The sequence below is a fragment of the Gymnogyps californianus genome, chromosome 18 (genome assembly GCF_018139145.2).
Source record: "Gymnogyps californianus isolate 813 chromosome 18, ASM1813914v2, whole genome shotgun sequence".
Lineage (NCBI taxonomy): Eukaryota > Metazoa > Chordata > Aves > Accipitriformes > Cathartidae > Gymnogyps > Gymnogyps californianus.
In genome coordinates this window covers 7,544,612-7,570,559 of record NC_059488.1, presented here as the reverse complement: position 1 = coordinate 7,570,559, position 25,948 = coordinate 7,544,612, and the positions used below count along the sequence as shown (strand labels likewise).

The 25,948-nt window shown below is 37.6% G+C and overlaps 1 protein-coding gene across 2 annotated transcripts in view; it reads left to right on the top strand.

Moving 5' to 3' along the window:
* The window catches only part of MED27 (mediator complex subunit 27), a 93,911-nt gene that overhangs the window by 24,543 nt on the left and 43,420 nt on the right, over nt 1-25,948 (top strand). For both annotated transcript variants that reach the window (XM_050908011.1, XM_050908009.1), the window contains exon 3: nt 12,232-12,362. In XM_050908011.1, the coding sequence (XP_050763968.1) occupies nt 12,232-12,362 (131 nt within the window). The remainder of the gene's footprint in view (nt 1-12,231; nt 12,363-25,948) is intronic.

Sequence of the window (25,948 nt, the reverse complement as noted above, 5' to 3'; positions counted from 1 at the left end):
GGTGCCTGCTAATTTGGGGTTTTCTAGTTGAGAGACATGAGAACTGATCAAAAGCATTTGGGTTCCTGTGCTCCTTCTGTATGATCAAACAAGTTCAATTTATTTCACTCATAAAAGAAAACAGATGACTCGCTTTGTACTAACATCTTTATTGAGGGGGAAAAAGTGGATGAGAGAGGGTTCTTCATTATCGCAAGCAAAGACAAAAAAAATTCAGTAATTGAAAGTAGAAGCTTAACAAATTCAGACTACAGCTGAGGTGCATGGTTTAAACACTCGTGGTAATTAAGCACTGGAAGAATTGGAGAGGAATAGTATGGGACTCGCCTTCCTTGGAAGACTTGAAAGGTGAGCACATAGATATTCTGGTTTTTTCTAACTACATTTGCTAAACTATAAACACAAAAGTAACTTGAATTAGGTAAGAGGCAGGACTAAATGTTTGCAAAGATTCTTTTAGATTGACTGTTTCCTAGGAAGCCTGTAGAAAGGATCAACTCCAACTGTCCAGGCTCTTAACCATAATGTAACGCCTTTTTTTTTTTTGTCTGTTCTGTGCTCACTAACTATATGCCTTCTAATTTGAGGACTCAAAATGAGAAGGGTCTGTATCCATGAGAACATGCTGTCCTCCAGAGCGTAGAATTTAATTTGAAAGTTCAGAATCTTGGTTTTTAACTTATTTTCAGAGAATAGCTGGCAAGATGCGCTTCACTTCCAATTAGTGGCTTATCAAGACAGAAAGTAATGGTGAACTGCTACCAACTAATCCTTTATTTCAAGTGATAGAAGTGGGGATAGAGATTCCAACCTTGCCATGACCTGGCTTAAAGCCTTTTCTGGCTGCTTCGAAGACTTGCTGAGCACCTGACTGCAGTTGTTATCTATTAGAAATCTACTACAAATATAGTAAGTAGTAAAAACATTTAGTGTTCTTAAAAATCTGAGATTCCTCAGATCCACTCCCAGCGTGAGTAGAATAAGAATTGTGAAGGTAAATTTAACAGTATTTGTAAAGAAGCAAGATAAAGCAGGAAAATATCTTCTCATACGTCTTCTATGATAAGTGTGGACATTGTGTAAAACACTGTAAATAACATTCTTTGCATGGAAATGGGTGCTGAATAACTGCCTCTTCATCCATGCGATCCTGCATACTGTGGTAATTTGAGGTCCCTTGGAAAGAAGCACGTAATCAAACTCTGAATCCTTAGCACAAGCAGACTGATTTAGATTGCATAGGCAATATGAATTCAAGCATTTCCTAGTTATTGAATTCTTCATTTGTAACCTTAACAATTTTAATGTAACTTTTTTAGTATGTATAACAATACATGACAAAACACTGCTTTTCTCCTCGAATATGAAATGTTTCTTGGGTCAGCACAAAAGCTCGGATCTCACTGTAAACAGTGTGTTATAAATACCTAGATAAATACAATAAAAAGCTTTTGGAGAGGGTTTCTTCCTTTTGGTTCTAGTGAGAAAGGGGTAAATAAAATAATTGATGTGCCCTGTTAGCTGTCGACCAAGTTTCATGTGGCATGTCTTTCCTTTGGCATGCATATAGCAGCAGCGCATTTTAGCACCTCGCCTACAGCATCCACCTCCTGACAGCAAAACTTGTCAATAGAAAAGCATTCAGCACTTCATTATTTCTACAACCTGAGTGCATTTGCAAATTAATTGATGTGTGGGAGGAAAGGCATCTGCTATTGTAGAAGCCCTTAACTGTTGCAGCAAAACTAAAAATAAACTGGTTAGCTGTAGTGAGCTGATATGCTGTTGCAGGTGTTGAAGCCTCTGAAGTGGCATCTTGTCCATTTTTCTTGTTGTCTTTTATATTATTTTTTTCAAAAACTAAACCAAACTGCTCACTGAATTGTGACCATGGAAACAAACAGCATGATAAGGATAATACCATATATACTTATATATGGTTAGTTAGCAAGTAGTTTCGTATTTCTTGCTGGCTCAGCACCAAAAGAGAGTTTTAATTAGGCCTGTAATGAATGACTGGGAGCATTTTAAAGGCTATTAATCTTGTGGTGTAATTGAGTTAATTATAATATCATTACAAGCTCCCATGAAAATAATATGAAGTGTCTTGCATTTGTTTTACTCCTAAAGATATTTCTGAGGTCCCCCAGCTTCATCTGAAATACTCCTACTGGAAGTCTTCAACGCTGACGGAGAAAACTGTAAAACCGCTTTATGTGCCGTTCCACCAAACCCTTCTGTTCGGCGCATCATCCTGTTCCTGGTCTCAGGCTCTGTGAGCTGCTGCTTTACCTGTAAACTATGGGTAACTTCTTGCAATGGAGTGTGTCGTCTTTAACTTTCATTGCGCAGTGTAGTATTTCCTTGTTTTTCTGGTTTCTGATCGGTTAGCTTACCCGAGCATGGCAGATGAGAGTAAGAATATGTGATCTATTTTCAGAAATAAAGATTACAGCAGCTTCCGAACTGTTACTCTTTGTGCTGTGGTAAAAAAATGTGTAGCAAAAGAGGTGTTTTTGCAAAGCATATGGCTTTTACACTAGTTCAGACTACAGTAAGTTTTGGATTTGGTTGTAAAACATCTCCGTGCTTTTTGCACTCTCTAGTCAGAGTGTGACATCTTCAACAGATGGACAGATAAACTTTCCATAATCCATGTCTTTCCTTTCAGAAGAGGAGATGAGATTCTCATTTGTAAAAGTTGTTGAGGAAAACCTCATCTGTATAAGTCTGTTGTATGCTTAGATGTTGGGGTGTGAAAATTTGATGGATACGCAGCTAAGCACTGGAGTTACTGATATTTTGGGGGCTGTCTTTTTGCAGATGCAAAGTCAGCCCTGCTTTTGTACATACTTCAGGCCTTATTAGAGCATTTGCTTTATCTGTTTTCAGAATCGCGTGCTTAATTGTGCAACAAGCATGTTGCTCAAATCCACCTTCTCTCTGTTTTGGCTGATATACTGTCTTGTTTCCTTTTTGTAACCCTGCATTATCAGGATTGTTTTGGTTTAGTATTTTTAAATTCTACAATCAAGAGTTGTTTCCAACCTTAATTAACCCTTCTGAGATGGTAGAACTGCCTTTTTTTTCTTTCAGTAACTTTGCTGGTCACGCTTCTATATTTTCCATCCTCTTGACTATTACGGATTTTGTAAATAGTTTAGAAATGCCAGCTTGTGATGTATGGGCCTCTTTAACATTTCTTTGATTTATGTGCACTGTGCTGAAAAAAAGCAAAGGAAGCATATTATTCTGGAAAAAACGTTGCCAGTCTTCAGTTTTTTTCAGTCTTAGTTAAAAGCTACACTTTTATCAATCAAACCTGATAGATTATTTTTTCATTCCTGAAAACATTCATAACTTAACTCTTTGAAGTCTAAACAAATAATTTGACTAAGACTTTTATAAATGTCTGTCTATTTTTTGGATGTCTAACTTGAAATGTCTTTTAAACTGATTTTTCAAAAGTTGGCTTTTTCATGCATTACAGCTTGATCATCTAAAAGTAGACACATTCAAAAATCATGAAGGGTAGGGGTTTATTTATGTTTTAAAAATAAAGTTTGGCCATATGTTGCTATTTTCAATAGTGCATTGCACAAACTGATGTAGTAAAACTCATTTTGGTCTCTAGCAGTATGGAGTAAGGTGATTTCTCTACCTTGTATGCAAATGACAAGGATTGCAGATTTATGATTATCCAACTTCTCATGTAAATGTCCTAATTAAATGCAGAGAGCTAATTTTTCTTAAGTCTGGTGTTGTTTCAGATAAAATTCCCGGAAGTCCATGTTGTAAGCTATAAATGGCTATTCTGAAGTTTGGTTTTTGGTTGTTTTTTTTTATCAGTTTTGATTTAGAGTTCTTAGTTAATGCATAATATTGTTTTAGCTGGAGAAAATTTTCAGTGAAACTTCTCAGAGAAGGAAGAGCTCACACTGCTGCTAGTGATAGGCAGGATTGCTCTGTCTCCCAAAAGTCAATGTGAGGTTGAAGACAGGATTCAGATATATATCATTAATTTTTGAACACAGAAAACTTGAGAAAGGGCAGAGAAGCTCCTTTTTAATTGCCTTGTGGGGAAAAAAAAAGTTTCAGGTTTTGTTGACCATTACATTTCAGCATTCTGCTTTGCAAGTACAGTGGTTATGGTCATTTTTCCAACAAGTATTCTAGAGATGTCCATTCAGTGTTGAATGTGATATGTTTTAAAGGGGGAAAATGATGTGTTTCTTTTTGACACTCATCCTCCAGAATGCAGCTGATCTCTAACTTCCAGCCACCTATGGTGATTCTAGGGTTTGTCTGTGCAAAAATCCTGTGTTACAAGCGAGGGTGAGAATTGAAACCTCTTTCTCTAACCACTTATAACAGTGACCTGTATTGGTTGCCATTATTTGTGTATGAATGCTTTCTGTGGGTCGCTTTATACTGTCTTGGAAGGAGTATAAATTAATCCGATCATGAATATTCTGAAGCTGTAGTAGGAATGTTCATATAGGGAAACAGGCCACATACATTCTGTTCCAGATCTAATTGTCCTGCTTCAGGCTTTAATTGGTTGTCCTTCCTAGCAGGCTGGAAATTAGCATTCCCAGCAGCATTGCTTCGGGATGCCTGCTAGATGTAAAGAAAGAGGATATTAGCAAAAGTAACCATTTAAGAAAGAATTCTCTCCTAATTTGGCAAGTTCAGCTCAGTTTAAACCGTACTGATGAAACCCCTTCTGCTGGCACGGTAGTGCGATCACCTCTAGTAGAAGAGAGTGGTGATGTCTGGTATAGCTTGGCAGAGCGTATCCATCTGCCCATGGCATACCTGTGTCAGGATGAACTGTACGCTGGAGTTCTGATCTCCGAGTGCAACTTCCCGTTCAGGAAGGCCACGGGAGACTGAGTGAAGCCAGGTTTCCGTATGCTGGCAGAAAGACCCACGGCTAGGCTAATAGCTATTGTCTGACACTCAGTATGGGTATTTGCTAGTCTAAATATATTGTGCATTTTAATGGTGCGAGTGACTAAAGCTAAGGAAAGGCACTTAACAGAAGTTAAATTAATTAAATTTAATGAGCTAGGGGAAAAAAAAAAATTGAGTGGCACAAGTACCAGCCAGGGTCATTACTGCTACATTGCTTATACACTAATGGATTTCCCTCTCATCTGTTCTTTGACCGTCTTTCTCCCCTTTGTCTGATGGTGCAACTGGGCTGGTTGGATTTACGTAAGCTGCACCTTGTAGACATTTTATAGAAGAAGAGTATTCATTTCTTTATTTGTCTGAAAAGTAGTTTGTTTGCTATAGTGGTAAAGCCCAACCACAGTGCTGCAAATCATGGCATGCTGCTAGACAATTTGAAGAGTGTTTCTGTAGCCGATTGCAGCCCTTTATTCTACCACTCAGTTTTAAAGTATCTCCACATTTCTTATATGAGCACTTGAGCATCCCCTGTCACGGAGGCAGCAGGACATTCTTTATAGTGACATAGCTGCCACCTGAGCCCCTGACACCAAAGATTTAGTCTAGGGCTTTAGAAAATATTAATTTTAGCGTGAGAGCAGTATCTTCAGTTCAAAGTTCTGGTGGCTGTTTAAGGGCGCACAGCAGCACTGGGGGAAGATACTAATTGTGTCCTTATTCAGTCTTGAGTTTTAATAATGACTTTTCCCTGCTGCAGATTATTTGTCCTATGCAAAGATAATACTTTTGTCAAAAAGGAATTCAGATTTTCTGTCAAATATTGATCAAGTGCACTTCTTGGGTCTCTGGACTTTAATGAAATCCACTAAGTGAACGCACAAGTGTGAATATGTCACATAAAGCGACACTGAGACCATTTGCCTATTAGCGGACAACGTCCGTACCAACTACTACCCTTGAGCTCAGGGTTACTTGAAAATACTACTGTTTGTTACTGCGTGTGGTTTTATTTTGTCATTTAGATGTAGAATGCAATGTAATAATTTTACTCTGCTTTTTGTGATTCTGTTATGTGTCTGGGTTGTAGTTGCATATCCAATGAAATGCCAGTTCATTTAGTTATCTTTCAGGAAATATATATGTTCAAGCCCTTCAGAGCACCCGGAGGTATTTATAAACATCTTAAGTATAAAATACAGTTATTCTTCTAAAGAGGTAGATAAAGTAGTGTGTAGCCCCAGATTATGATTACTCTGCCTCTTTATCCATTTCAAATACTAGATCTCTTTAAACCTCGGAGTCTGTTGGCTGTGTAGTGTCCCTTTGTGTTGACATTATCCAAAAAGCAAGAATATGTCACTGATGTAACTATTAAATGGATTCCAGAATACTTTTAAAAAAACCTGGAGGAGGAGTAGTGGCTTTTGCAGAGACTTTGAACAGCGCAGATAATTTTATTGGCAGCAAGGATGCAGATGCTGAAGGTTTGACCAATTCCTTGAAGAAAGTGCCGCCAGATTTGCTATCTCTGCATGGCAAAAAGCTGAAGACTTGCAAGCAGTATTGGAGTGAGGGAACATTGATGCAGTCATTCATCAGCCGAACTTCAATGTTTTCGAAAGTAAAGTATGGGAAGAACACACTTTAAGGCTGAAATCTAACACTAATTAAAACAGCACTCTCAGCAAAAATAGGAATTCAAAGACAATGGAATAAAAAAATGTGGTGAAGACAAGACGTTAAAAGAAACAGGGATCTGTATCAATGCATTTCCTACTATTGTATCTTTTTTTATATATATATATATATATATATAAATAAAAATATATATATATATAAAATCTAAACTTTTTTTTCAACTCCCTAGCCTTGGAAGGGAGGAGGAGAGGGAAAAGCAAGATTGCCTGTGCAGGGGCATGTGCAGGTAGATGTCTTCAGAATGCTCTGTATCTCCTGGTTTATTAACCAGGGTGAGGCAGTGGCACTGTGCATCTCAATGCAATGCAAATAAGAGCCGCGCATGCAAGAGGCTTTTAGCGAAAGTGCGAGCTCATTAGTTTCACAGTTTAGTTGGATCAAGGTGTTTAGGAAAAGATGCAGTAACTTTTGTCCAGGACTTTAAAAAAGAATGGAATTGGGGTAGCCTTTGTTCCCGTCACGGATAGGTATTTGTTGCTTAAATATTCTTGTAAACTGGAAAGTGCTTGAGGGGCATAAATGCTTTTAAAAAAAAAAACAGAACAAAGTCTCCTAATTAAATTGTAAACTAGAGCAAAGGCACAATGTCTAGCTTTTCTATTAATTGAGAAGCCTGCAACCCAGTTCCACGAGAGGAAAACCAATGATTATAGAAATTGGAGGCTGCTCTTTTGGTTTATTGATGCTGTTTTGGCCAAGTCAAGAATTCAGCTGTCCTAAAATGATCAAACATTGTTTGGAGAAAAAGAGAATTTCCAAACCAGCCTCATTATCTGAGAGAAGCTTAAAAATAACAATTAAGGTAGTCTAATTTCTCTCTTGCCTGCTTTAGTCTGCAGAGATGAAACTGTGGGAGTGTCCTGCTTGCTTGCTCATTGCTCTTTTCAAAAGAACAAGTAGAGTTTTATCATAATAGACAAATCCCTTGTTAGCTGTAAGGGAGAAATAGTTTAATGATGAGGGGCAAAGTACTGTGCATCTTAAAAGGAGGCAAATGTGCATATGCATTCACCAGTACTACAGTGAATTCAGAAAATTCCATGATGGGTAAGTATCTGTCAGCCACTTCTGTAAAACTCCATTTCTTGGAGGAATGGAAATAAACATTTTTTTATATTACCTATATCTGAGAAAATGCCTTTCTGTTTATGTATGTGATCAGTAAGTATTTACATGAGAATGGAAAAAAATCACACCAGGGTAATATGATCACGAAGAAAAGTCATTCTTCTGATTTCACTTTTTAAAGAAAACCTATTGGTGCTTAAAAAGCTTTAAATAATGGTAATATGTAAATTTAATGTGCAACTGTGAGTTGACATGATCAATCGTAAATGCTCCAAGTGATTGGTTTTTTTCTTTTATGTTTTTTTTCTTTTTTCCCCTGATTCTTACCTTCTTCCTACCCAACCAATTTTTGCAATGTTAAATGGCCTTGTCAGTAAGTGGAGTGTAATGACTTGTTTGGTCAGCAGTCAGCACATGCAAAATCTCCAGCCCATGAATTATGTAAACTAAAGACCTTTAGACCCAGCATAATTCTAATGATGAAGCTTTGATTTTAAAAGTTTTAAATTAGCACTGTGTACATGTTTGTAGTTTCATAACATACACTGTAGAGTAATCCTATAGGCCAAAATATAATCTGTCACAGTACGGTCGGTACAGTTCTATTGAACGAAGGGGCCTTACTGCATTGTCCTGGTTTAAGCCCTTTGGCTGTAGCAGAAGTTATCTGTCTGCTCCAAACCTTAAAGATCATCTGCAGAAGAGAATGGGATCTTTTGGGGGGATGGAGGGGTTCTTTTTAGTTTGTCTTGATTATTTTAGGGGTGCATTTCCTTGTTTCTGGTAAGAAGAGAGTCACCAGGGTAGAGTAAATAAAAGATATTATGTGATTAACTTCTAAAAAAAATATTAATGCTTTCAGAACTAAATCCGGTCTGTATTTCTCTAATACACCTTCTCTGTTTAAATAGTTCATGGGAAAGCCAAAGACATCTTATGTGAATGAAGGAATTGCCCTCCTTACAATTAGAACTGTGAGAAAAGTGACTCCAAAGTGCTATCTCTGTTATGATGTATTTCACTTTGTGAGGAAGATTGAGAGCCGTTAATATATGAATGTAGTTTTCATATACTCAGGAACACTGTGAAAATGTGAATTATGGCACCTGTAAAACATTAGTGATAATCTTTTCTTCTAGAAAATATAGGCCATGTTGCCATTAACATAGAAAAAATAATGAATCTCAAAAATAATGAAATTTAAAAATAATCCAAGTTCTGTTTTTATTTACCTTCAGGTAAAGCTTTTGTATGTATTGAAATGTTATTTTCACTACTTTTCCTACATCCTTGAGAACTAGAGTCTCTTATGATTTTAAAATGTGGAATTCACACATCTACTTGGAACCACAGTTTTAAGAAAAATATCAGCTATCATGAGACTCATCATAAAACTGTACAGGTTGGCACTGGTGTATATCCTAGCTGCTAAGTGTTACAAATTGATTTTTTTTTTTGTTGTTCCTTTTTCTTTCTTAGTTTTCTGAAATAGATTTTATGTTTCATCTGCATGTATTGGGGAAAAAAGATCAATCTTGTTGAAATTTTATGGAGGAATATTTCATTAGGAAGTAAAGAGCTTAGCTTCACATAAACCAGTTGGAATTCCCCAAAGCCAAAAGACATGGATGCTTGCTGTAATAAAGCCTCTGAATGATGGGGAATTCCTTAGCGGCTGATAAAGAACTGATTTGCAATACTACCTAGTGCTGCACCAGTACTCAAGTTCAGTGTGTATTTAGCATATTTTATGGATAAAGCTATTGCTGTTTACCATTCTGCTCGTTTAAAGGAGCACAGTTGTCAAAAGCAGATGGAAGGTCATTGGGAATACACTTACAGAAGGTAGTCGTGACCATCCACAAGTGCCCAACTTTTGGCTGCGTTGGGTCGCAGGGTCTCTTAGACCGGCGTGGACCACCCCTCTGTAGACACACAACAGCTGAAACACACAACAGCTCTGCTGGCTCAAACCAAAGGCTCGTGTCGCCCCATATCTCATCTCCACCAGCACCTATAAGCGCATGCCTGTTTACAGTGTTCTCCCTAGTGTTCTTCCAGCCATCAGCAGTCTCTGGCTCAGGGACTTGTTGAGCTAAATGTGGTTTCTGTGTGTTTATTAACCCTCAAAGGGTTTGTGTCCTGTGAGCTTATCTCAGCTTCCCTGCGTGAGCCTTTTAGCACCCATAATATCCTGTGATGGTATATTTCATGTGTGTTCCCTAAGGTGAAGAGAATATGTTTGGAAATAGCATTCCCTTGTTAGTAAGCAAAAATTTTGAGGGGATTGGTATGTTTTTTTTAGCTGAGATTTGCTGTCATGGCCGATGCTGGCAGACAAAGGTGTTTATTTTGCAAGAGGAAAAAGGAACTGAATGGCACATTTATTATCCATCAGGACCATTGAATCTCCCGGCTATAGTTTTCATGCTAGTGGTACTGATTTGGCACTATTTTCAGTGTTGTTTCTGCTCCTCAGAACAAATGATTAAGAAACAATTTCCCAGTCTCTTCAGTTAAGACCCCTCTGCCCCCAAAAAGGAATGCATTCTGTGCAATACAGTATGTGATACTTTAATAATGTATAAATCAAGTTGGACAGAAGCTGCCTGTCAGTTTTATTAACTTTGACCTTTTCTCCCATTATAAGGATGGTTTGGTAAATATTTAATGGCCCTTATAGATTTTGACAGTTGGATCTGCATTCCTAGGAGCAAAGGTAGATTATAAAGATATAATTAATAAAAATAGCTTAATCACTGGGAGTCAGCCTTCAAGGACAGAATTGTTTTTTAGGATATATTTATAATTCCTTTTTTTTTTTTTAAATGCCTGACCACTAAATGTCAGATTAGCTGGGAGGTTATGAAATGTTTTTAAAAGGTTGCATTTAAAATTCATCTGTGATTAGCACCTGTGATTACCTCCATCTCTGAGCAAGTGTCCAAATGATGTTATTTACTTGAAATACCTGTCAGTGCCATTCTGCGCAGTGAATATAAGTGAATGGTGTCAACAGCACAAAATGGCTAAAGGAGGGCTGCTCTTAATAAGATGCAAGAAGAAAAGGGAAAAGTGTGTTCCTGGAGTTGGAGGGGTCTTCTGCCAGAGCTGTCTTTCCCTCTAATTCGCTGCATATTGCACTCACTGCAAATTCTGGTAGTGAAGATTGAAAACTAAGCCCCTGACACTTTGAAACACTGCCTTTCAAACATGTACCGTCCATTGCTCTCATTGATTTTTTTCATTTCAGAAATCTGTCAGAGAAAAAAAAATTTGAGCAAAATTCATTGGTCTAAGCGGAGCTGTTGGGGCAATACAATCTCCCCCCCCTTCCCTGGCAGAGCACGGGTCTCTTGCCATTAGGAATGCAATGTGTCTTCACATTGTGCCACGGCCGAGATCACGTGGCAAAGCAGCCGAGTAAATCAGGAGCCTGTTAAAAAGCCTTATGGATGCTCTGAGCATTGACATTTGAGTCAAATTGGCTCATGGGATAGCTTCACTCATTTTAATAGCCATTTTCAAGTAGATCACTTTACCAAGCTTTGTTTCCCTCATTTTCAGTCAGTACCTTGCAGAATAGCTTTGCCTAAGACTACTTTATTTTCTGAACATTTGTAAGTCATATTTTCCTAACTGTAACCTTTTTTTTAGATGCGGACCATGGGGTTAGAGTTGTTAACGTGTTAAACAGTTCACCTTTTTCAGAACAAATCCTTACACAATTTAATGAACACATTGATGTGGGGACTAGAATGATGAGGGAAATGGCATTTGTCTGACGCTGAATCTTCCCCCCACCCCTTCTCTTTAAAAATGGGGAGCTAAGAACGTGAATTGAAAGTGTTTAGAGGTGAGCTTGTAACTTGTTGCACTTGAAGCTGGTTTCAGGACAGACACAGCACTGTAGCTGTTCTTAAATCTGCGAGCAGTGGGAATGCACTCAAAATCTTACAGATTCATACTGTGTCCTTCATAAATTTGTCTTTCATTGGCAAGTAAAATAAAAGGTTAGAGGAGAAAGCTACTGAATGTGAATCTTTCTGCAATGCTATGGAGATGCAGCAGGGTTTTTTTAGGCTAGATTTTTCTTTACAGTGGTAGAAACTTCTTTGCGAATGTTTCTATGTTTAAGAAAAAAGATGAGTGTTATTTCTAAAAAGCTGGTTTATATAGTGAAAGGGTTGCATCTTTCTTCCTCTTAGCTTCTTCCAAAAAGTAAGAATGCTTGATCCCTTGAGAGGAGAAACAGTCTTAACATTTAAAAGCAAGCTCAAGTTTCAGGAGGGTTAGGACTTGAGAGGAAGTCTTTGATTCATCATCTTACTTGCCCTATAGCATAATTTCCTTGTAATACCTGTTTCACAGCAGACTACTTTTATATGCTTTTGTTTGTATCGTCTTCCATCCGAGCAATATATATGAAATACCATACATTAACTTACTGACTGGCTGTAATTTGAATCAGGTGGTACAGATAGTAGAGGTCTGACATAGAGTACTGCAGTGGTGTGTATTTTAATATATATGTCTTTTATTATCCAGTTGCAGTACCATGCCGGGCTAGCATCTGGCCTTTTGAATCAGCAGTCTTTGAAACGTTCAGCCAACCAGATGGGAGTATCTGCAAAACGCAGACCAAAAGCCCAGCCAACAACTCTTGTCTTACCTCCTCAGTAAGTAATGGAATATTTTGAAGAGTTTGCATGGTGGGGGGCAGATTTTTAAAAAACTTTTAATTGTAATTATTATTGTTTTTTAAAATCATCATAATAACAATTTTGTGCTTGCATTTTTGTTTCATACAAGATGAATTATCCTTGTTGGATGGGTGGGGTACCCTATGGAAACAATATTTTGTTTCTTCTGTTTATGGAGGCACTGTGACAACAGAAAAGTTGCAAGGATTCTTTTTTGTAGCAGGTCATAAAAGTTTTTGCAGCATGAGGTTGTCATTGAGGAATGATGTTCCCCTGATTAGTATGACTTGGAGCTTCAAGTAGGACTTTTCTGAAGGTCCTAAAAGGCTGAAGCCAAAAAGTCTTTGGTGTGAGTACTTTCTTGACAAACGTCTGTTCTGAGTCCATCTGTTCACCATATGTTAATTTTGCATTGGATCTAAACCTCTTTTACAGGTGACAAGCAATTGTGAGGACACTTAGAAACTCTATGTTTGAGGACATAGAGTATCAACACTTTAGGCAGTCTGTGAACTGATGCCAAAAACACAGAGATGTCCACAACTAAGCTTATAAATTAATAAAATGCTTAAAATATTTAGTTACATATAAGAAAATGATTATTATGTAGAAAATGAAGCACTAAGCAATTATTCATTGTACTGAGCATCCTTGTAGTTTGTGGAAACTGCCTGCTTTTTTTCACAGAACAAGAGTCACTGATGTATAAACACCATGCTACTAGAAACTTCATAGTTGTAATAATAAAAGTCTGTGTTGTCACCAGAGTCCACAGGCCTAAGTTGATGAAGGAATCAAAGGAAGTTTAGAGTTTTTTCCTTATATGAAATGCAAAAAAAATCAGTGTCAACAGAGCTTTCCCCTTGTATATTAACTTTAAAGGGCTGCTAATTCAAGAATCCATAAAATGTTCTATTTTACCGATACGTCAGACGAAGAAGAATGGTTAGAAGGGCAGCTCTAGCAGAACTACAGGTTTGAAAACCAGATGTTGTTTCTCTTATATCTGTGAAAGAACAGGGATATATTGTGACAAACTGGCTAATTAGCTTTCTTCCTTTGTTGGGGTATCAGGTTTATCCAGAGCTTAAAATAGACTTCTCCAAGAAGTCTATGAACTAGAATACTGTGCTACCAGTTGTCACAGTTTTTATTCAGAGGTCTTGAAATATTTTGATGTTTGTTTTTTTTTTTTAATTGTGGCTTCTCCAGTTACTAGGAATACATATAGTGAGAGAGAAAGAGCTAGCTTCTATTTTTGCATAGAAAAGTCTGTACTTAAACAGTTGCAGCTGTATAAATCTTAATATGAGGTATATAATATACACATTTAAAAGTATTGTATGTCTCCTCTCTATCTGCAGGTCATTTTTCCTTCAATGGTGCATTTACCTAGGATTTGCAGATAGAATGAACTTTTAGTGTGGTAACTAAACTTTAGCTAGTAGTTGAATTATGTTTCAGTATCTTATTACCACTTCCAGTGTTATTCACAGGGAAAATATGTTTATGCTGAGCTGGCCCTTTATCTGTCCCTGGTTTCCTCCTCTCTGGCTTGGCTTTGACCTTTCCATGCTTGTCCTTATTTGCTATCTTGGTGTGTCTTAATAATAATAGTTATATTAAGTCAAATCAAATACCTGTTGAGCTCAATATCATGTCTCCAACACAGGGCAGAAGCAGATTGTGAAAAGACTTATGAAAATAGGCTTATGAAAAGTATTAAAAAGAAAAAAAAAAAAAGTACAGCAAATGGATTTTAGTATCTTGATTTTGCTGTAGTTTCATGCAAATAATGATGAATCATGCTGTGATTTTTTTTTTTCCTTTCTCTTCATTCTCTGTAAAATACAAAAGAAGAAAACATCCAGGTGCAAAACTACATATCTCCTTGAAAGGGCATAGTGCATACTAATTTTCCCATGGCAATTCAGGGATTTTTTTTTTTTAGCTTTATTGATTAGTCAAGAAAGGGGTAACTATTTCTTTGTCTTTCTTTGCTTTGATGTATGCTATTAAAATTAAGTTCAATGACAAGTCTTTGGGCTGAATAACAATGGGCTATGAGTCAAGTATATATTAAATGTTGTTCAGAGCAACTATATTATCTGGAGCTTTTCTTAAACATAAGTAGTTAAAACCGGCTATATGCCAAAATGTCGTTTTAGGATAGCAGATTGGAGCTAATAGCAACACTGCAGTAATCCTTTTCAGCCAGCAAAGGAATGCAGGAAACACTGTTGCTCGGGAGGTAGCATAGGTGGTGATTAGGACAAAGAATCTTCTAAAAACTGTTTTATGCAGATTTTGCATATGGATAGTTTGATATTAAACATGTCTTCATTTGAATTAAAGGTAGCATTAGAGAGCATGTTACTGATATAGATATATTTATGTTCCTTGAAGGAACATAAATTTATTTATTCCTGTTCCTGTTCTTCAGTTCCTGGAAGAAACTGCGTGGGTAACTTTTGCTATTGCACATTACATTCTTAATGGCAATGATGCAAGTGGAGCAATTATTTTACTAATCAGTGTCTTTGATCTTTACTGCTATGATGAGACTTGAGTTTTATTCCACAGGCTGAACGTACCCAAATGGTGTCTCTTCTCAGAAGGGTGGTGATACAAAACTTGATTCTTGTGCTGTGTCAACTCATTGTTCACTTGAGCCCTTAGTCTCTCTCCCTGCTCTGCTTTTTCTTCTCCTTTCCTCTCCAAAATGGCTTTTTTAAAAAACAAAAAACCAAAGCAAACCCAACCCCAAAACCTTCTCAGCCTGTCTTGGAGGCTCAGCCATCCCTTCCTACTTTATGCTCGCAGAAGGAGCCAGAGAAGGGGTTTTGCTCATGGCAAAGCTGATTCTTGGTGGGCCCACTCATTTGTCCCTTGCCAGCCTTAGTCCATCTTTTGATGTGCTCTGGTTTGGAGGCCAGAAGCTCTAGGTTTTTTACTAGTAGATATCTGAAACAGCAGCAGCAATTTTGAATCAAAAATGTATTTTTAAAAATGGAAGGTCCCTGTCCTATGCAACCAGTACCAGGAAAATTTTCATTTTTTCACTGTTTTCATTATCTGAGGGCTTCTAAGGATGCCGAACAGTTTTGAAGAGAGGCCTTTTGGTGTTCAGATTTGCTTTTCAGTATTGGTTTTCACTGGCTCAAAGTGCAGAAGGGAATGCTAGATTGATATGCGTCTCACTTCTAGCCAAATGTATCTGTATGAGAAAATGACTAACTGCTGGCTTCTTTCTCTCCCTGCTTTGTCCCTCCGTCTGTCTTCTATTAACAAGACATCTCCCTGTACTTGCTAATAGATGCGTTCCCTCACATGATTCTCATCTGGCTGCCGGTTCCTTCCTTCTGTTAAAGAATCTCAAAGCAGTGTTTGCTGAAGTGCTGAAAGCTGTCAGCTCCTTCCAAGTGACTAGGAAAGCATATACATGCAACCCTTCTGAAAACCAGGATGGCTGCTTCTGGTTTGAAATAAATAAATAAATACGATAAGAAATTATGGCTCTTGGTTTTTTCTTTCCTCTTGAAATGTAGTAATTGATGCAGTTAATTAATCTTGTATTCTTTTGCTTGGCACCGCATCTCAAAAGCAATTTCCCAGTTATGAAGTTGTCTCCATGACCCTGCGGGAGCAGAACGCTGCGCCCCAAAGAGTCTGGGGTGGCTGAGAGCAGTGAGCCCACGGAGGTAGTCCCTGCCAGTGGACCACCCTGCTGAGAGCCCAATAGACTCTGGTATGTCACTGTCTAGCTGGGAAATGACAGCAGTGAGTCACTGTGAGATGAGGAGGACGAAAGAAAAGAGGAAGCACAGGATGTTGACTATATTCTTGCAGTTGTGTTCATTGGCACACACAAGAGGGTCAGTTAGTTTTAATGGGAATTTTTAGGGGTCTCAGCTGAAAACCTTGTGACTTTGATAGCTCTGTTGCGTGGGGCTTTCTCAGCGCTCCCAGATTAATCATCTGTCTTCTCTGGAAGGAAGGAGATTGCCAGAACAAGAACTTGCTCACCACAAAAAGCACTGAGACTCTTGCCCTTTATGGTGCCTTTTAGGGTCATTTGTTGTGACATTTGCAGGTTTGGGGAAATAAGCACACTATAAACAATAAACAGGTGGAAGTCTGGTTCTTGTTTGACAACTTCAAGCTCAATGGACAGAGAGGCTTGAGTAAAAGAGAGTCCAATTTTTTGTTTTAGGGCTCTTCAACTTGTCTTGTAAATCTCTTGTGCTCTGATGTATGCCCTAACCTGACTGAAAACACTGTAATAGAAAGAGTAAAAATCTCTGTGAATTTGTACTCTATTGCTAGGAGCAGACCAGCAAAATTACTTTTCCTTTATTTAAAAAAAAAAAAAAAAAGACAGTGCTGCCCATAATATTGTTCTAGATAAATGAGCAACAAAAAGCTGTGATGATAATTTTTCTTTTAGAAGATAATAAGGACTTGAGGATAGAGTGCTGGGCAGAGACTCAGGAGGGCCAGGTTGTTTCGGCCACTTGTTCGGGGTGAGATGGAGGAGTTCTCTATTCTGCTCTCTACACCTCAGAATCCATCTGGATTCTTCTTCTAGAGAAGATGGTGATATTCAAAAGAAGTCCATACTTGCTCCATCCTTTGGAGCTACATTAGCAAAAGATGCTCTTTAGTGAGTGGTTTCCTTTAAAAGCTTCATTTACTGGCTCAGCAGGTATCTGTTCATCTGGATTTGGAAAATGAATTTACAGATATCCCAAACTCTGTGTTTACTGTAGCTTGATTCAATACCAGCATAGTCAAAGTGGTGTTCTTTCACAGCATTAATACTCTATCAGTTTTAATGATTCTGTCATATAAGTAGTACTGTAAGGTTCTGTTGTATTTGTTCAAGAGCTTTCTTCAGGACACACAAGTTGAGTCTTGAGGAAGGAATTTAATTTAAAATAGTCAGTGATGTAGTATTCCAAAAAAAGTTGCTATTTTTAACAGTTAACTGAAAGGTATGCGTGTATATATATATATAAACTATACACCCAGTCATCAGATGTGCCAGAATAAATTATTTGGAACTTAACTTGTGTAATTTATCATTTTTTTCATTAAGAAAAGTCCTGATGAGCCCTTTGCCAAGAGTTTTTGGAGGAAAGGTTTTTTCCAGCATTTTGTTTTATAAACAGCATCTTATTGCTTTCTAGGTTCAGGGATTTTCATTACGAAAGAAAGGCAGATTATTCTAAAGATAATGGCAAAGCATGCTTAAGCCAATAAACGTTCATAGGTTTTGTATTTTTTAAGACTGTATGTTTAAATTATGCTTATCTAGTCTGACCTCACTGTGTTATAGAGGTCTGAAATCCCAGCCAGGGTTTCGTACGTTGAAACCAAGCATCTGATGTACTGGTTAAGTGTGACAGCTTGTATATAGGCTGTGGGGAATGTGGTTATTTAACACTCAAGTGTTGTTATTGCAATAACCCCATTCAGTACTACGAGCTGTACTCTAACATTTGGGCCTCTTCTTAGAAGTATTCAAGAGTAGAAGAGCGAAGTGTGTGGCTGTGTCTTCCGTTTTGAGAAAAGTCGTCAGAAGTTCTTTGTGCAGTTCTAAAATTCTTCTTTCCCCCTACTGGCAAAGCTGCCTTAAGTATCAATATTCATTAAATACCACAGAGATGATAATGTAATAAAGCAATAATCCTCAGGCCCACATCTATACTTCTCTCCAGAAGAGTTGAGGTTGAGAATATAATTAAAGATTAAAACTCTGTTTGCATTCTGGAACATGGAGATATCTTTTGTACATGATGGGGAATTGTATTAATAAGGAAGAGATCAGTTTTCAATAACTTTCAATACTAGGAGCTCATTTAATATCCCTGTTCATGTTTAAGTTTCTCACGGTATTCCTTTAGCTTGACTTTGGCAAGACAGTGCAACCAGAACTGTAAAAGAACATGTTGCTGAAATAACGTGACCCTTTTGCTCCACAAATTAATCCCTTTTTATAGGAAGAAAAAAAGATTAAAAATTAGTTCTTTATATTGTAAGACAATAATATTTACATGAATAGGTTTAATTACTCTGCAGCCGTGTACCATGTAGATCGAACATTAATTTTAGTATTTGGTATCTTGTGCACAGTTTGGATCACATTGTTGTACTGTTTTCTTTTTGTTTTTAGTAAATTGATGAACACCTGTTCTGCAGCTGTTTTGTGGAGCTGTCTTCCTGTAAGTTGTGGTGTATTGTCATACAGTGAGATTGCATTTATCCCCAACTGGTATACTGATTTTAGTGTGTTCAGAGTTTATGTGCACACCTTGCAGGATCTTTTGATACTCAAGTCTCTAATATTTCACCTGGTTCAACTAAATAGAAAGTCTCTTTAAAACTTTCTATATTGTATTTCATCAGCTTGTTAAATAACTCTTACTTTCCCTTAAAGAATCTTAGCCAATTGGTTCTTTGCTCTTTTATTTTTTTTTCCTGCCCATGTGTTTGGTGGTGGTGTATGTGGTCAATCTTTGTTAAATACTTCTTTGTCTTGCTTTTTAATAAGTTCCATAATTTTGCAGAGAAGGTCCAAAATATTGACTTTCCCCCCTCAAATATTGGTATTTTAACTGTCAAAGCTAATCTAGCTAGGTAGAGTACTAGTTCTTTGTAACCTCTGGTAAAAAGGATTGTGCTCATTAAACAGGTGGTTTTGTGAGCATTTGTCCATTCCCTAGAGGAAAATCTATTTCAATTATAAAATCCATGCTATGCGTTTCAGGGGTTAGTATTCCATTCTTTTCTAAATATAGTAGTGGTGAAGGGGTTTGATGTAACGATGCGATTGGATGGTATGCATTCCTCTAGAATTTTTCAAAGGAATACAAATAGTGTATATGTAGTATTTAGTTTCTTTAAAGGAAAACTACAGAATAATATGAACCTATTCAAACTGCTGCCTACAACAGTGCTTCAGAGAGTAGCAACGTCCTCAAGTGAATTTTTCAAACCATGTAGAATATAATAGAGAATAACGAGCAAACAGGAAACCGCTATTTTGACAGCTTTGTTACAGGAAGATAAGTGCTGAGAAATTCAGATCATAACGAATTTCAGCAGCTATTGAAAACATGATAGTTTCAGATTATTTTAAGATACAGCCATGTTTTGGTTTGTTTTGGATTTTTCTTCAGGTTTCCCTTCTGCCTACCAAGCAGAGATGACAACAGTTGCTTTTAGACAAATTGTTTTATGGAAACGAGACTGGACCCTGTTAGAGAAAGAGTACACCTTTCGTTTTAGTTTTAGTGAGACCGCTGGGTACTTCTAGTTTCCTTAAATACAGTAAGTATTAAAGTTGTATCCTAGGGCATGGGAGGAAAAGTTATAATTATATCATCTTAACCAATGTTTCCCCACCACTGAGAGCTAAGAAATCTGGTTGTCTGGATTACTGCAAAGTACATTGCCACCACAGTATCAGAAATTCTGATTTAAGTTACCCTTAAATTCAATGGCACCATTTAATAGACAGCTTGGAGCTGATCTGGTTCTCTTCAAATTCAGTAGCCGGGACACTCGGATCCCAAAGCTGGGGAAGCATCTGCCATGATTGAACCCATATTGTATTACAGATTATGAGGGTAAATTCCTAGGTGATAACATATCATTAAACTTTCTTGAACTGAGTTTTATCAAGAGAAAGCTGTGCATGTGGGTGTCACGTTGTTCTTTCTGGTTTTCAAATGTAACACAGGTGAGTTAACCGGTCCTTGTCATTTGGATGAAAGATGATTCTAAGCTTTTAAAGAGAGATTTTTTTATTTTATTTTATTTTACTTTTTTCCTAATGGCCCATGTCAACAGCAGTGACAAGCAGTTCGTAGAGCTCAGTGGCCGGCTGTTCTCAGGCGCAGAGCGGTGATGGGCCTGCCCTTGCTTTATCCTGTTTCTTTTTGTGTGTTTTGTTTAAATACTGGGGGGGGGAGGGGGGGGGGGAAGCAGTCTTCTATTAAATGTAATAGCATCTGTCTCTTCTAGTTACGTGGTATTTACTGCTTAGCACTCAATATAATTTAACTGAAAAGAAAAAAATCCAAAGTACTGTTTTGATTCATGAGCGGCTTTATTAGACAACTCCGATGAGATCAAATCCAATAACTTACCGGGGGTATAACATTGATTAGTCATCTTACTGTTTGTAGCCAAAGATACTTTACCAAGCTCTGCTCCAAAAAAGAGAGAAGGGGGTAATCCAGTTAATTTTTTATTTCTGTGTGAGAGGTAAATTTTAAAATAAGGTGCTATTAATTTGTTTTATGTCTCTGCTTTGTTTTCGCTGCTGTTCACTTGGGTTATCTATCATGTTAACTTCGGAACCATACATGTGTGGTGTAACCTGCTTAGATACCAAAGATACAGAAGGCAGGCAGATTTTTTTTTTTTCCCTCCCGCTTCTTTCTTTCCCTGTTCGGTCTGTGGGGCTCTTGAGGTCAGTTGATTGTCCTTTTCTGTACTTTATTAAGGATGTATGTCGTTTCTTTAGTTAGGGCCGATTTTGAATAGTGGACCAACACAGATTTGATGAGAATCTGAAATCTGAGGAAAAAACGTGATCTGCTTTTGAAGTTTGTAGATGATAAAAATGTACTATAGCACTCAGTCCTACAACAGATAGCTGCTGGGACCCATAGCCCACTTCTGTATCTCTGACTTCTAAATTTTTGTATGGCATATTGTAATACAATGTAAATCAAATTGTGTTTTACACTGTAAACTTGATCACTTCAACAGTATTAAACCAGCTTTTGGACAATAGGAGAAACCCTGTTACAGTGTTAATATACTTTGGATTTTCATTTGTGTGATCTACTCTGATCAGTAGAAGTGCTGGAGCCCCAGATAGAGCTGTATGACTTGGGAAGTTGAGTAGGATCCGAACTAGACCCTTACACTGGTAAGAGGGAGCAGTTCTGTAATAAACTGTTGTGGTTTTTAGCAGATCTGGTCCCAGTGTGTGTGACGTGAGGAGGCACTGCCCTGCTTTGTGCTCTGCGCCCTCCTGCAGTAGTCAGTAGATGGGTCATGGAGTGACTTCGGTGGAAGCTCACTAAGTGTTGCCAAGGGCCTAGTAGTCATCTGGGTAGACTCCACATTGCCACTGCTCGGGTACAACATGAATTTGTGTGGAAGTTTTTTGGGTTTTTGTTTTGTTTTTGTAACAGCTGCCATTCTTGAGGCTGGTGATGCTTGGTAACTCAGTACTGAGTCGACACCTTTGCTGTTCTATGCATCTTTAGAAATATGATTGTTTTAAAAATTTTAATCTTGTTCTAATCTCCTAATATGTTGATATATCTGACAGCAGGGGTTTCTGTAATAATCTTCTTTGTTTTGTTATGCCAGATCAATGCTTTTTTTTTCTTTGGCTATAGTTACATGCTGAATTTCATTTCATTCCATTAAGTACTATACAGCTGCATATTTTCTTACAAAGTAATTACAAAAAACCAGCAGGCATTGATCAACACAGATTGTCCAAAGGAAAGATTTTGACTAAAACCAAATGTTCCTAATGATATTCATTAACAGGATAATAATTTCTATCCATACGAGTACAAGAGACAAGGATCTTGGATGCTACTTTATTCCTGGTAAATTACTGAAATGTGCATTAGTTGTGTTGTAAAACTTTACAGTGTATTTTATACTGAGGAAAAATCTGTTTTATTCACTTTTCAACAAATATTCTAACCAACCACTGTGGAAAGAGAGTGCATGTAATGAATAATTCGTCATTTCTTTACAGTGTACAGAGTTTCACTTACTAATGTGTTGTGAGCTTTTATGGACTGGTAGCCTTAGCTCAAATGTCCTTGTAGTGAACACCTCCATGAACATGTCTGTCTTGAAGACATTAGCCAAAAGAGGCCTGGGGCTGATTGCTGTTGATATTTTGGTGTCATATTCCCCCAACTAATCCTGCAAATAGGATTGCTGCGAGTGTGATGTGCAGCCCTGTGTGACTGAGCACAGTGATTTGAAGTAATTCTCATCTACTTTGCTAAGATTAGCTGGAACACTCCATAGTTGGGAAATGAAAAAGCTGTATCTTTTTGGAAACTTTGGGCCGTGTACCAGCCTTGATCTGCGCGTTCATTTTCCGGAATATGCACAGATCCGGAGCAGTGTGTAGCCCTTAGTGAATGTTAGTGTTACTGGGGATTGCAGCTGTGTTGTAAAAGAGCAGATTTCTGACTCTTTGATGTATGTTTGCCTTAAAGGTAATGTTTGTGTGAGAACCATGCCATTAAAAGGTGGCAATTAATTAAAAGTTGTTCCACAGTCCCAACCATTAGAAGATGCCCTTGCAGCATTTAGAGCAGAACACTAATACTGCACTGTAGGGAATCCCTGTACTTTCAGTAAAAAAGAAAGTTAAGGATGAAGATTTTAATTTGTAATTAAAGACTGCGAATACTAGTTTAACTGCTTGTTTCTGTGTCAAAAAAAAAAAAAGAAAAAAGGAACACAAACTACAAGTGGTTGGACTAATTAGACAGTGAAGAACAAGCTAGATAAGAGAGGAAATTTGTATGAACTTAATAATGATATCAAAGCTTTTGCTAAAGCTGTGATTTTATCATATGATTGCTTTAACCCCCCCCTTTTTTTTTAGCTTTACTATTTGGGGGAGGGGGATTAGAGGCTGCTTTACTGCAGCAGACAATCAATCTGAAAAGAATAAATTAAAACTGCCGCTTGCCAAATTCAGAAACGCATTACAGCAAGTGTTTCCATCTGCATTGGTTGTATATTCCCTTGTCAAAGATGATGAGCAGAAAGAGCATAGCTGTAATAAGGTGGAGGGAGAAGGTCTTTATATTTTGGTGGCTTAGGAAGAATGGCATTATCACAATCATATTGTATAATGTGATGCGATATGAATGTATTGTGAATGTATTTATTAATTACTTTATTTCTGTTCCTCTACATGATTCCAAGTAACCTTTAGCTATTTGAGAGGAAAACTAAACAGCTATACTGTGAGGGGAGACAAAAGTACTTCAAATGTGAAACCTGTACTGTTAAGGAGAAGGAAGTTCTATGTGTATCACAGTAAAAAAAACTTTGAAATGTAAGTCGTACCTGAAAATAAAGGCAATTAAAGTCCCCTGTAGTTCTACAAAAAGGGAGAGTTTTACCGAGTAATGAACTGCAGATGGGGATTTACCTGGGGACTAAAGGGGCTGTTCCCTTCCCTGAGGACCGCAGTGGATGGTGGGGTGGGCTGGCCGTGCTCCAGCGCTGCCTCGGGCGGCTGTATTCAGCACCCGTCAACTGACCGGACTTTTGAGTTTGAGAAAGACAGCTAAATGCCCTTTCTAACTAGAAAGGATACAGAGTAGGAGAACTGCTTTGCTCTGCTTTCCTTACTTGATGTTAAAAATAACTGTTATTACTTTTTAATTTCACTTTAGGGCATTCTCTGGGTATTCATGTGTTTACGAGGAACCCTATGGATGGGTTAAATGAAGAAAGCTTGGGTAGCAGATTCCAGCTGATGACTTCATAGAGTTTTCCTCTAAACATAATCTTAATTTGTAAAGATTTGAAGTATTTTGGTACACTTATTTTGCTAGTCCCGTTTTCCCAACTGCCAGTGGAAAAAATAAATGAAATGCAACCATTAGAAGTTTCACTGGGTGAAGTGACTTGGTTTTCATTCCTTTATAGATGCTGCTCTACTGTTACTTTCATTCCTGATAGTTTAATTTTGCAAGGCACTTCCTCTTTGCCGTATAGGTTTTACCTAATAGAGTCTAACACTGTCTTTGTAATTTCAGTAATGTTACTCAGTAGTATGTGTATGTCATTTTGAAAACAAGTGTATTAATAGTGTAATGCACATTTCTAATTGAACATAGATACATTTGCCTCATTATTAGTTTATTTTCCTGATTCTTACCTTTGCATGGGTAACATAGGGAGTAAAACACTGTGGACAGGGAAGACCTTGTTAACATTGGCAGACTTAGTTTTGACTTTTTTCTGTGGCTGCATGCATTCTCTTTATTGTCTGAGAGTCATGGCCAAGGGAATCCTGTAGCAAGTTCTCTAATTTTAGCAACCAAAAGCATCTCTATGCAGCAATGTTTGCATTGAAATTAAATTTTTCTTTTGTGTTGCTCAGGATTGTTCTTACTTTCTTTCCCAAAATAGAATTTGTAAGAGTGTGGCACAGAGATGATGGTAAAGTAGTTAATCACTTATTTAACCTTTGCTGAGTTTACCTGGACACTTTGAATGAAATGAAATAAAGATTACATTCTGTGTATGATCATTGTGCTCCGTTGTTGCCTATAATACTTTGTTTCCATCCCTCCAATCCAAAATATGACTGTGGAATGGTGTTCGGCCTTTTCATTCTGTCCATGTATGTTTGAAAGCACTTAAAGATACAGAGGTTCCTGAATAAGCTATTGCAGAGCAAATTACTATTTTGTTGAGTTGCTCTATGCCTCTGTTTCCCCATGTGAACTATGTGAATTGTATCATCTGGGAACTGCGCGGGAGTGCTGAGAGTGACTCGACTAATATTTGTACAAAGCTGGGATAAGAGAAGGCATTAACTCTAAGGCAGATGCTTTCATCCAGGGGAAGAGTCTGGATTTTTGTCTTTTATTGTCAGTTGTTCAAGACCAGTTAATTTTTTACAAAATTCAAAGTCCAGGAGTGACATGTTGTAAAGAATGAATGACCATATAATTCCTACTTGCAAGACCTAATAGGAAGCTCTAACTATCCACTGTCAGCGTTCATTCTGATAAGTGAATGGTGATGTATTATTCTGTATCCTTTGTGTTCTTGCCTTTAGGTGTTCATTTCAGTGATGGAAGACAAAGTGCAGACACATGAAATAATTACACAGCAAGCTTGGCTGGAGCCTGTCAGTCTGTGTCAAGCTCCCTAGACTTCTTGAATCTCTAAATTGTTGAGCTCTTTTGCTGATTGTTGCATTCAGTGTTTGGTGTTAAAATCAAATGTGCTCTAGAAGTGGCAAAAAATACCCTACTGTTTTGATGTATTTTAAGTCAGAATTTAATATCTGTGTCCAAAATAGCACTATAAAACTGAGTTCCCCTCAAGCCAAAACCCAGGCTTTTTTACTTTCCTACTTTACATGCAGAACCTTCTTTCATTTTGGCTTTTGTATTTTGACAGTTGCTCAGCAAGGATGATGTTTTTGCTCATGACAAATTTCTATGCGCCTTGTAGACAGGTCTTATAAAAGCCTTTTGTGAAGGACTGAATGACAAATCAAACTTGGATCTAAATTTGGAAAATTTAGAAAAGTCTGCTGTGGCAGTGGGTGCTCCAGACTCTGAACTCTGAATCCTCTTTGATGTCTAGTTGGAGATTGAGTTGGAAGGGACCTCAGGAGGTCATCTGGTCCAGCCTCCCATTCAAAGATGATCTCTTGTCACAACTAGATCAGATTAGCTGTGGCATTGCCTAGCTGAATCCTGAAAACCTCCAGAGATGGAAGACTACACTTGTAGCTATCATCAAAG